The 13,195-nt window shown below is 38.1% G+C and overlaps 1 protein-coding gene across 13 annotated transcripts in view; it reads left to right on the forward strand.

The window, feature by feature from the left end:
* LOC5576630 (syntaxin-1A) overlaps nt 1-13,195 on the forward strand; it is a 208,713-nt gene that overhangs the window by 51,793 nt on the left and 143,725 nt on the right. For 12 of the 13 annotated variants that reach the window (XR_002499403.1, XR_002499406.1, XR_002499409.1 and 9 more), the window contains exon 3: nt 6,458-6,466. The exons of the other annotated variant lie outside the window; for it this stretch is intronic. Coding sequence is in view for 4 of the 12 variants with exons in the window: in XM_021840067.1 (XP_021695759.1) it covers nt 6,458-6,466 (9 nt within the window). In the remaining 8 variants the exon portion in view is untranslated. The remainder of the gene's footprint in view (nt 1-6,457; nt 6,467-13,195) is intronic. 13 annotated transcript variants of the gene reach the window in all.

The raw sequence follows: 13,195 nt of genomic DNA on the forward strand, positions 1-13,195 counted from the left end.
TTTGCCGTGATGTCTAGAAACGTTAAAAGCGTTTTTTCTCAAAGATATGTTTCGCACACCTCTACGACATCTGAAAAATGTTCAATGAATTCTTGCGAGAAAGTTCGTTAAAACACTACAAAAAAAAGCTCTCAATTGAATTTTTTTCTCTCATTTGGACTTCAAAAAATATTAACAAAAGATCTTATATCCGGGATCCATGAATTTTGTATTTCCAAAAGTTTTCTATCGCATGAGATCTACTTGGTATTCTCTATAAATTATACTCGATTCCTAGCTCATATTTGGCCCGTAGAAACATAAGGAAATATCCAATGCAACATCTTTTAGGCATACTTTTTCCAGTCATGATGCTTCATGCGTATTGTGATTTGGTAAACTGATTTCTAAGAAAGAGACATACGAAACATTCAAGTCTTGTACGGATAACTGATAAGCAATATTTCAAAATACTTGATTAAACTATTGTAGATTGGTTTTATCCATGTTTATAACCAATGTGTAATGCATTTCGATTCTAGGCATATTTTTTATCACCATTTTGAACCTGACCGCTACCAGCCTTGGAGTAGAAATTCATCTGCTAGGTAGCGCCAGTGATAGTTTTTTTTTAACTTTTCCATCTCAAGAGACTCATGTGCTAGAGCTAGAAGGTCCGGTCGGTCTTCGGCAGATCCAAGGCCATCTGAGTTGAACACTGATGAAATATTCATCCGCTAATGGCACTCCAATATTTTGTTTCTAAAGATTCCTTGCCTAAGGATGTCAAGCAAATTTACATTTCGTAAAGATCCTGGACCGATCCAGTATCGAACCCAGACACCTCCAGCATGGCATTGCTTTGTAGTCGTGGATGGTACCACGAGGCTAAGGAATACTTTATTGATAATATTGATTTACATTTTGTTTCCTAGATGTCATTAGTGAAATTTTTAGAGAAGTTCTATATTTCAAGAAACTAAATGCTGAATGCTGAACCGCAAATATCTGTAATTAAATCTGGGTTAAATCTACCTGATAGGAATAAAATTGTTTTAAATATTTTTTGTTCAGTGGCTCTACCGTATTTTATATCATTTCGTTCACAAGGCCTACTTACGCTAGATAGTCGGTTTCTTAGGCAGAATCACACGACCTTTTTTTTTAATGAGAATACAGTTGACCATCCACAATTTGATATTCTATAACTCAATATGTTCTATAACTCGATGGATGTATTAACCCATATCCGCTCAGCGTCCTAAAAATAGTACAGAAGCCCCGAACGCCCAGTATCCTATAAATAAGACGGTACTTGTAGTGCCATTATCTTGGTAATGAAGAGCTTTAGAAGAAAACTGTTTTCTGCAAAGTTGATCACAGGACCGCTGACTTCCATTTGGTGAATGTTTTAATTCAGAATTCACTCACCAGGAGGCGCACAGACACCAACTAAATTCGCATGTGAAAGCAATATATGAAGTAAATTTTCGGCGTGCAAGTATTGATTTCGCTTGTATCTCACTCCAGCGATGAGTTACAAAATTGTTGTCTTCGATGAAGTTGAATAACTAATTCAGGCGAAGTGGGCCGTCATTCAAATTTGTACGCGTCATTGATGATTGTTACCAACTCATTCCACGGTTTTGAATAAATGCAAATTGGTTGATTTTGCACTGACATTGCTGAAAAAGTATCCGCATACTTGTCTGTTTGATTAATTATCTGTGTCAAAATAGTATCGAAAAAAATTGAATTGACGGAGATGGTGACTTATCTTTACAAGTCTAAAATATCATCCAGTTCGGTCTGTCTGAACACCAACCAGTTGATCAGCTAAATGAGACCGAAACCTCATTAGTTCGCAAAGCAGTCCAAAGATGGCGCTAGTGGGCAAACATTTTACTTGCTCATATCTCAGCCAGTGATGAGATACAAAATTGCTGTTTTCAACAAAGTTGGTCAACTACATGAGACCTGTTCGCTTGAAACCTTATTAGTCCAGAAAGCACTTCCGAGGTGACGCTAGTAGGCAAACATTTCATTTGCTTTTATCTCAGTCCAGTGATGAAACACAATAATTTTTTTTTTATTTGTTAGGCACTCCGTGCACTTGGCCGGCCACTACTATGCCGAGGATCATATATACAGAATCTATTTATATCCTAGTTCTTATTGCTATCTCTCATACCGAGCAGGTAGAGGAGAGTGCTGCCGTTGGTCCATTCCATATCCATATCGAAGTCCATTGGTGTGCGGTGGTTCATTTTGCCATGTATATGTGTCGTGGGAGGCAACAGCCTACAAAGAGGGTCAGTGTGTTTCAGTCACCATCCGATACTGACGAAGGATGGATGTGTTCCCCTATACACAGTCCTTCATGCGGCGTCTTCTGGTGGCTGGACGGAGTTTTTTGTGTGGGGGGATTGGGAATCGAACCCATGACCTTCCGCTTACGAAGCGAAACCGTAACCTCGAGGCTACGAGACCCCCCAACACAATATTGATGTCTTTGACAAAGTTGAACAACTAATTGAGACCAGTCTTCCCAAACGAACACCGAACACGTTGGTTCAGACGGTTTCGTACTCTATTTGTACTCTGTTCTCGTGTGCAAACCGAAACGCACGAACCTGAACCTAAACTTGTGTAAAGGAACATAGGTTTAAACGCCGGTTCGAAAACCGGTCCAATTGTACTTCGATTGCAACCACGATTCAAATTTTGGTGCAAATCTTCGGTTGCACCCGAAGTTCAGAGCGATGACACAAACGGACGGACAGAAAACAGTTGATATCCACGCTTATTAATTTATACTTGCCTTGTTGTATGATCCTTAGTTTTTTTTTCATAAAGTCATCGCTAAATGTTATTTAAAATATTGATCTTAGTTGATCTGCTTAAATCAAACATTTATTCAAGCCTCAAGGGTCTCGCGATTTGAACCAAGAAGTTTCTTATATGATCGTAGAAATTTATCCGCGTGGCTGTCTGCCTGCTTTGTGCCATTATTTGAACATAAGTTTAAACCGAAGTATACACATGTTCCGGGTTCGGTTCGATGCAGTGGTACAGAGACGAAGCGCGTTTGCGGTTCAACACAAGTTGCAAGGTTCAAACCAAAGTTGGACATCGGTTCTGTTCATGGGAATACTGATTGAGACGTATTCACCTGTTCGCAAAACACTTCAAAGATGGTGCTGGTGGGCAAACCTTTTTTTTTCATGTTATATCAGTCACGTGATGAGATACAAAGTTGGTGTCTTCGACACAGTTGATCAACTAAATGAGAACTAGTCGCCTTATTAGTTAGAATATTACTCCGAAAATGACACTAATGTGTAAACATAGCATTCGTTTATATATCTGGTGGGGTTCGATCCCACGACTCCCAAAACGCTAGACAGAGCGCGTTAACCAACTACGCCACAGAATGGGTAACGATTGTGCAGCGCCGTCGGCCAACCTAAAACCAAAGTCCGACTGGACCGCACATTTATACTTCTGCTCTCTCGCTGAGCAATTATTGCAATTATTGCTGTGTGCGTTTGAAATGCAAATATCAAATGCGGGAACACCAAACGCGTTAAGATTTTTCTCAGGCAATCCGATGTCAAGCAATATCAATGTGTTCTATAGAATTTGTAGATTTATGCCATCGTATTAACTTCGAAATAAGTCCTACTGTATTTTCAATATTGTCTGGGCATGCAGTTTATTTCTGGTAGTCAACTAATGAGCATAGATGTGATAGAGATTTTTTTCTGATAATAAAGTTCTGTGGAGCACCGTGGCACTCCACTGCTGCTGGTGACATCCAACAAACACGTCATGTGGCGTTGGAGGGGAGGATAGATGCGACAGGCGCGCGGAGTACGTCTCGAGCAGACTCCCGTTGTTGGTCATGTCTACCGTGCCTACCGTGAGGCGTAAGTCCCTGCGTCTTGTGGGTGGAAACAGCGATCTGCAGCATTCCTAAACCATCCATTCAACTATCGACCTCGCTGGGTTGGTTGGGCTGGTTCGGTGCGTCTCTGTGTATGTGTGAGAGTGTGAGTGGAAACACCTTTTCTTATCCCGCATCTCACGATCCTCCTCTGGTGGGTGGTGGGTTGATACTTAACTATCAACCTCATTCCAAACAAGAAGTCTGCGGGCAGACGTTTAGCAGCAATGAGTGGGGACGACTGCGGATGGGGTTTGGATTTAACATGGGACGTTGATTCACATACATGTGTGAATCGGAGGGTTTTGCGATATCTTCGAAGGCAAGGATGAAAATTGCTGAGGCGTAGGGATATTGTTCGTAGAAATGTTGCAGGCATTTTCGGCACATTAAAGTTTACGGAGGCTTTCGGAGTGATTTCGTAATCGAATTCTGGGTCGTTTGTTTCTCTTATAAATATTAATATTAAATGTTGGATCGGCAGAAAAGTTGGTTTGATAAATTTATTGAAATATATACACATATCAGTCTGACTTCAGCCGTACCTTGATTATATACATATCACTCAAAGTGACCAGATTTGCACAATTTAAGGCGTGGATGTTCCACAAAGTGGGCATTTGTCTTAATTCCTTAAAATGCTGTTCTTGTAACTTCAGTGTAAACAGTCTTTTGAAGGTTACCTGTAGCAGATTCAAAACTACGAACACAATAAGTGATCCTACTGAAGGTTTATGGAGGCATAATCATAACATAACCATAAAAGGTGAGAGAATTAATCTTAAAAATGTTCCAATTACCTGATCGTTCTGGACAATCCAGACGTTCCTGTAATGTAGCTATAATTGTCTAATTGGTTAATTGATTGATTTGCATAAACAATAGTATGTATGTCCTTAAGTTAATTAAGTATTGTAATCGGTTTCAATCTAAAAATTTGTTATAGAATGATCTGAAAAAAATCGTTAACCATTAAGGCCGAACCCGTAAGCCGCTCACATCCATGAATCCTGATTTGACATTTGATTGTTGTACCCAATAAACAGAGCAGCAAGTCGTTGAATGTTTCCACACTAATCGTAATTCCAGTAGCGCAACCGTTTCGAAAAAAAGATGATTTTTGGTCGTTTCGTCATTCGCATTCGATACCTTCCCATCGATATTTTCCCTCCATCGTTTCCCCGATAATTTAGTCCTCACGTTTGTCGCGCGATTGTGTTTGAATAGGAAATGACTGCGGTTGACGACGACGACAGCGTGCGGCTTTTTCTCGATTTGTGCAACAGTGGAAGAGCGCCGTGAATACGAAAACTAGAAACCATTAGCACAAATATGTTTCCACTCATAAATATTTACATTGCCAACTCGGAATCCTCTTCCATTTGGCCCTTTCATCCCTTTCCTAGATTGTCGCGTCGTCGTCGCACAGTAGTTCCACAGACAAACAGACTTAACACTGACGAAATTTCTATCGATCACTCGTTTAACGAATATGCTATGCTTCAAACCTCACAACCAGAGGCGCGCGCATCGTTTTTCTTCGTGTTTGTCATTTCACACTACCGCCATCTGCAGTTCATTTTACACAGAACAGTATTTCGCTAACCAGATGATAATGGTGTGAACTGGGTGATGGATTTTATTGGAATTTGTTCAAATTGTTACGTCTGTGTGTCTCCGACAAGTTCGGTCACATTTTCCCTCACCTGTTTGGTGTGTGGAGTGCTGTGTGTTTGTGATTTGTTCTGTACCCTGAGTTCCCTCCTTCCGCGCTTTTCGCGTTCGCTGTCCATTACTGACGTGGTGAGCGGTTTGTTCCCCTTCATTACTAACCGGTGGAGGTTGCAGCAAAAAAATACATGATAATTCGCTGTGTGTTGTTCTTGTTTTGTAGTATTATCATATGTGGGTCATTCCGAGGCAAATTGAGCAAATGAAATTTTCAAACAGTTTGAATCTCTTTAATGTTTTATGTTCAGTTCAGGCTGAACCATTGTCTAGCAATATAAGCAATATCTTATCACTTATTCTTAAGATTTCCTGACCTTATCTTATCGAATTGCCTCGGAACGACTCATCGTAGTAATCCATTCATTATTTCCCCGGCTCCTTCGATTCCTACTCCCATCCCCCGGTGTTATCACTCCTCAGTTGTTGCATATTTGTTATCCATTTTTACCCATGCCATATATTGTAACAATTACTAATATTCATGACCGTTGTAAATAAATGTAAAAATATATGTTTTTTGATTTTCTATTTCCATAACTGTCTCTGTCTACTGTACTACTACTGTAACTACTACTACTGTACCACCATCACCATCACCACCTCTGCTACTACTACTGTTAAAAAAAAATCTACTACTACTGTACCACCACCAACCATCATCTCCTGCTACCAAAAAATAATCAAAAAAATCAAATGCCTACCACAACATCATCTGAATGTGTAAAACGTGTTTGGTTTTGGATGTGTTTTTCGTTGTGCAATGTAAACCTGTGAATACTTGCAAAACTAACAATAAAACAGGATATAGCGGTTAGTATGTCACTCTATTATATCACTTTAATAACTAAATGAAACTTAATTCTTGCATAACTTGTATTCCGTTTGTTCGTTTGTTATTACCGTTTTTCTAGTGTAGTAATTTCCTCCCCGAAAAAATTGTTCCGTTTGGTTTCATCCGTTTGTTCGATCCTTTTACGTTTTCTACCCCTAGTACGCTTGATACCCCCATTTATAGCTTTTATACTGGAAAGAAAATTATGGGAAACTTAACCACAACAAAGAAGCTAGCCAAGCAAACCCAATCGTCGTTCTGCATTTGTTGGTTTCCATTATGCTAAACGCTTTTCCGCTGTTGCATGGTAGCGTCATGTAGACGGCGGCAACGCTTCTGACCACGGGTCGATGAGGGACGAGAAGCTTTTAGCTCTGGCAGCAGTGATTCAGTTTCAGTTCTTCTAGTTCTTGAATTTTTTCTCAATACCGTATTTTTGATAATAGTATTTAAACTAAATATAACACTTTATACAAAAAAAAAACTGTATAACAACCTTCCATTTATTGTATATGTAGCAATATTATAGAGCATTTGTAAGGTTTTTATGCAGAATCCACATTGAAATCTTGCAGTCGCTGGTTTGATGTTCGCTCAAACCTTTACAGTACTGGGTGCTGACGGGCAAAGTGTCAAAATATTCAAACTGCGCATCGTTCGATCGGTACGACCGGTGGGTTTATGAAGAAGTTTCCCTCGAGTTCGACTTTCCCGTTCAGGAATAAAAATGCAGTGGATCGATTATACCATATCCAACGTTTCGATTCTTGATTGGGGCCTTCTTCTGGGAAGCAAAAGCTAAACAAGAGCGATAGTCCTATTACTTCTCCGAAGAAGGCCCCAACCAAGAGCCGAAACGTAAGCTCTGATAAAATCAATCCGCTGTATTTTTATTCTTGACCGGAGAAGTCAAACTTCTCAATAAAGGTGACATCTACTACAACATACCAGTAGATAGCTTCAGAGGTTGCTACTCATTAGTAATAATTTGTTTTCATCTTTCAATGCCGAATTGCCTTCTGAGTTTTTTTTTTAATTAAGATGATTTCCAAAAGGCTTAGAGCCATGGTCCAGGTGAGAAATTTAATTTTCAAATATTTTACTTCCTAATTGAGTGAATTTTTTTTCAATTTCTTTTTGTAGATCCCACCATATAATATTTATTACCAGGATCGCGAATGCGTTGAAATTGCCTTCTTATTACGTTTTTAAGACGGATCTAGGGATTTTTTAGATCATAGTCTATAACCACAAATTACGGGTTTACTTCACATTTTAGTATGGCAATGCCCCTTACTTCAACTATGGAATTCGTTAAAGTTTCGCGATTGCCAATATCAAGTTTTGTTTGCAAGAAAAATTGACATATAGATTACTATCGATGTACGTTTCATATGTATTCCAGTCGGCTAGTAAATAATTGAAAGTGGAGTCGATAGGATTGAGAATAGAAATATAACAGGGACGTAATCAGAATCAAAATCAGCGTGAGTAACCAGTTGACTACAAAGGTGACTTAGGCCGGATAAGACCAAATCAATCATAAAAGAATTCTAGAAGAGGAAACACAAGTAGGGCTATCAGGGTATTGAATTGAGAAATATCCTAAAAAGCACTCATCAAATAAAAATTCTGCCGTTAGAATTGCTTTGTAAATTATTAAAAGCGATGTTATGCATTGAAGTCACAAATGAATTATTTTTTTTACTTATTGCGAATCTATTCCCGCAAGTCAGTTTGAAGCAAATTAACTTGCTGCCCAGTGCATTGCAAAGGCAAATAGTTTACTAAGCTGTGCTTCGACGGAAACTCCCAAAGTTTCAAATACTTTAAATTTGAATGACGAAAAAAGGTGGTGTTTTATACGCCAATACTTCATCCAGTAGATCCTTACGATGAACAAAAAGTTTGGATTTATTTTGAGTTGGACCTAGGAATCAAATCAGACAAGTGGTAAAACTCAACCACTTTTTATCAAAAACCACCCACTGTTCCGAATTTCGAATCTAGAGGCTCACGTTGTTCAACTGCAGATGAATTTTCACCATTTCTTTCGACCCGAAGAACCTTGGCCCAAGCTGCATTGGAAATCTCGGACGACGATGGGAGCTTATCGGCGGAGGTGGCAACTTTTTCCTCTGTCGCTGTATCGCTGACCGAACCATACCATTAGTTATGTACAAGAGTATAGTAAAAGCTTTGGTTCGACGCTGTCAGAATAATTTGCCGTTTTCTGCCGTTCGCCATTCATTTTCAATTACCTATTATAGCGAGTTATTTTTTCTTTTTTCGTTGTTCCATATTTTTGGCCATTTTCGTTGCCGTTTGCCTAGCTGCCTTATAGTTGTTTGGTTTGGTAGGATTGTGAAAATACAGCAGCAAGCCGCGAGTGCATACGAAATGAGTTTCTAGGTCATTAAGCCAACATCAACCAGAGCTGACTCATCTGGATAGCGGGCGGAGAAACAAGGAGAGTGCAGCGAAAACAGAACCGAAAAAGCTGCTTGGCTGAAACAAACAGATTTAAGCGGCATAATTTAAGATATTTGCAGTTGAAATCGGTGAAAATGTGGCTATGTGTTTCACCCGGAATCGTTTCTTCCGTTCTTTTAGCAATGCATTTATACCTTTATGCATTTATAGCTTTTTTTTGTTTTAAGTGAAAGAACATTTTGTTAGTTGGAAACGTGATTCATATAATATTGCTGTATAATCGCTGAAACGACATAGAATTATCGGAAAACTAACATTACATATATTTTACCATTGGATTAAATTTGACAAATTAATGTGAAGTTTGCGAAAAAGTTACACGTCTTCTCGGTGAGAATCGAACTAACGACTCCCTGTTCACTAGATAGTGCGTGTTACCCCTACACATCGGAGAAAGACTCATGGACGCAGAAGTTAATCTCAATTCGATTTCAGCTCAATAATCAAGGTGCTCTCTTTCGAGAGGAACTTCTCTCTAGAGGAAGGTTGGCTTCGAGAAATTTTTGATATTCCGAAATAAATCCCTGAAGGCATTGGTTCAGGAATACTGGAGAATTATGGTTGAATCACTAGAGGAAGAGATATCATTAGAAATAAAGAGTTGATCCTTGAATATTTGAACAAAATAAATGACATTTACTGAAAGAATATCTGTTATACGTTCTAGGAGAAATTCCTGTAGAAACTCTAATGGAATACTTAGTGGCATTCCTGAAGGATTCATAGAGGCATTCCTAAGGAAAACCCTCGGAAACATTCCTAATGGAATCCAAGTAGGCATGTCTGAGTTAATCAATGACTGAAAAACTGAAGAAGTTCCCCGGTGGAATCTCTTGGAATAAGTCCCAGGAAAATTTCATACCCTGTGAGCATTGTGATCCCAAACGGATCGAAACGTTGTGATGAGCAAAAACCAAAGTTATGGATTCCCCCAAAGACTGCACTTGACAAGACCGCAAAATATCCTTCTTGGTAAGGAAAGGAAGGGTGAAGGTATGATTAAACGTATTTTTTGAGAAATTTCTTCAAGAGTACCTGGAGTGATTCAAAGAAGTATTACAGGAAAAATGCTGTAGAAATGCCTAGGATACTGGGAGGTAATTCTCAGTATTTTTCAAAGGAATCTTTTGAGAAATATATAGATGAATCGTTTAAAACCCCCAGAAAAAATCCTTGGAAACCCATCCGTGGAAAAAATTTTAATGTAGACTCTAGGAGCAATTGTTTAAAAAAATTTTTAACGAGTTTTGAGAGGAAATCCTCAAAAAATCATTAGAGGACTCCCAGGAGAAAATGCTGGCGTAGTATCTGGAACACCTCTTGGAGACCATTTCTAGAATGGTCTTAAAGAACACATTAATGTACCTACAAATTTCTGAATAACTCAGTGAGCATTTTTCCGATGGAATCTCTTGGAAAATTCTTGAATCCTAGTGTGGAGACATTTCTTATTTTTAAAACGGATAAAAAACGTACATACTTAGTTTTTTTTCAACGAGCTCGGCTGTGCGAATCTCGGTTTCCCGATTTTAATCGAGACTCAGCTAACAAATTGTCCGGTTGCTAAGCAATGAAACACGATTTACTGATACTCGGCTTTTATTTGCTGAGATCCCTGGAAATTTATTTGCCGACTACTCGGCTGTGCGGATCTCGGTTTAAAATTAGCCGAGATTCGGCATTCTAAATTAAGTGTGTAGGCGGTTCGATTGCTTGTTGCAGAAGAAATTGATGGAGAAATTTTTGGTCTGGAAAGTCAGAGATAGTCAGGGAATTTCACTTGAGGGAAAATTATCAATACTACAACATCAAACGAGTTGATTGTCTGCAAAGTTAATCGATTAGGCTAAATCTACAATACAATAGTAAATAATTATGATCTTTATGGGTAATAATTAATGAAAAATGGGGTAATCAATCTTTCAAAATAGCAGTACACCATTGGAAGAAAATGCTTTTAATGCATAATAGATTAAACTACACTTTTACTGCTTACTCAGAATTTAAATTTTCTGAAATAAAAAAGCATCAACAGTGCTCTCCCGAACAATTTCTTCAAAGTTGGCGTGGAATGCTTTAAACATATTATGTTCTAAAGTTTCCTAGATCAACCTGAGTGTCTAGTTTCACGCATTTTGCTCAAAATCTTGAAATAAAGGAAGCTCACTCCATAAAATCTTGTCAATCTTTATAAGTTTGCTCAAAAATATCCGAGTAAAAACTGGTGAAACTATGTATAGAGAAAAAACCAATAAGGATTCTCGTATTTTAAGTGAAGATGTATAAAAGCCGTAACCTCAAATTTTTCAAGACCTTTAATGTGATGAATCAAACAATCATTAATTTTGAAAAAAGATAGATTGGTTACTCGCTGGTGGTGATCAATCGAATAATTTGTCAGCTTTGACACTGTTTAGTTTTCTAGATTTGTGGTTCTGAAGATGGTACTTTTTTCTGTTAAATGTTTGGGTAAGTTTACTCTTGTTATATTTAATGTAAAATTGCAGCATGAGACAATAAATGAAAATTCCAAAATTGTGTTGATAATACGAATGTTTTAGATATGAAGGCATGGACAGTAAAGTATCCTGATTTTTTCCACATTGCTTTTGATAACAGTTTATACAGATAATACTGTTCCTCTTTAGGATTTTTATCAGGAACTTTCTTTAGATATGTCCAGTTTTTTTAAGGATATACCCAGAAAATCTTCTCATCAGAAGCTGAATAGCTCCTCTCATCAGAAGCAGACAAACTTCTCACCAGAAGCTGAAAAGCTTCTCATTAGAAACTGAAAAGCTCCTCTCATCAGAAGCTGGAAAAGCTTCTTCCATCAGATGCTGAAAAGTTTCTCTTATCAGAAGCTGAAAAGCTTCTCTTCAAAAGCTGAAAAAGGATGATGAAGGCTTAAAAGCTTCTCATCAGAAGCTGGAAAGCTTCTCATCAGAAGCTGGAAAGCTTCTCATCAGAAACTGAAAAGCTTCTCTTCAGAAGCTGAAAAGCTTCCCTTCAAAAGTTGAAATGCGTCCCATCCGAGATGAAAATATTTATAATCATTATAAGTTGAAAAGCTTTTCATGAGAAACTGCAACGCTTCTCATCAGAAACTGAACAGTTCCTCATCAGAAGCTAAAAAGTTTTTCGACAGAAGCTGAAAAGTTTTTCATCATAAGCTGACTAGCTTCTCATCAGAAGCTGATAAGCTTGTCAAAAGAAGCAGTTAAGCCTTCAGAAGCTACAAGCTTCTCATCAGAAGCTAACAAGCAGCAGAATTTATAAAAAAAATCATTAGAAATTTAAGGAAATCTTAAGAGAAATGCTTAGAATTCCATGAAAAAAAATCTCATAGGATCGTTGAAGTAATTTCTGAAGGAATTTTGAATTGATGTTTTGAGCATCTGGAAATCGGGTGAATCGATTCTCCCGATTTTTGATTCTATTCATTTTGGTAAAATCTATGAGTACTTTTCAATGTGTCGATGAAAAAAAAAATAGAATCTTGAACGAGCCTTGAAGCACAGACAAACAGACGTAACACTGATGAAATTTCCATCGACCACTCTTTTAACGATCATTTCAAATTCGCTAGGTTACAAATCTCACAACCAGAGGCGCGCGCATCGTTTTTCTTCGCGTTTGACGTTTCACACTACCGCCATCTGCCGGTCTTGTTGCACGAAACACCTTTTCGTGCTACATGCTCACCAGATGATGATGGTGAAAACTGGGCGATGGATTTTGAAGAAATTTGTTCTAATTGTTACGTCTGTTTGTCTGTGCTTGAAGTATGTAGTATTCTCTATTGGATTTCAAACTGATTTTATTGAAAGAGGGTAAAAATGAATGCAAATACATTTGGTCACATTTCAAGCTTCTAGATTTCAATTTGATTTCGATTCGAATCGATGCGAAGGATTCGATAAAATCGGTGAATCGATTCGACAGTTTAAATTTGAAACGATTCAGTAACATCGATGTTATGGACAAATTTGCCCAACGCTATCTGGAGGAGTATGTAAAGTAACATGGTCCAATACGCACTGATAGGGTGAAATGACCCGACTTATTGAATCCCTCCTAGGATTCAATCTATTACTTTGCCAAACGGTGTTAATTCTCGCTCACCTAAGAGTTGCCGCTACAAGTCTTGAAGCAAAAATCATAGATTTTTCATTTAATATCGCGAAGAAATTCAATCATGTTTCACTTTTTCG

The sequence above is a fragment of the Aedes aegypti genome, chromosome 2, assembly GCF_002204515.2.
Source record: "Aedes aegypti strain LVP_AGWG chromosome 2, AaegL5.0 Primary Assembly, whole genome shotgun sequence".
Lineage (NCBI taxonomy): Eukaryota > Metazoa > Arthropoda > Insecta > Diptera > Culicidae > Aedes > Aedes aegypti.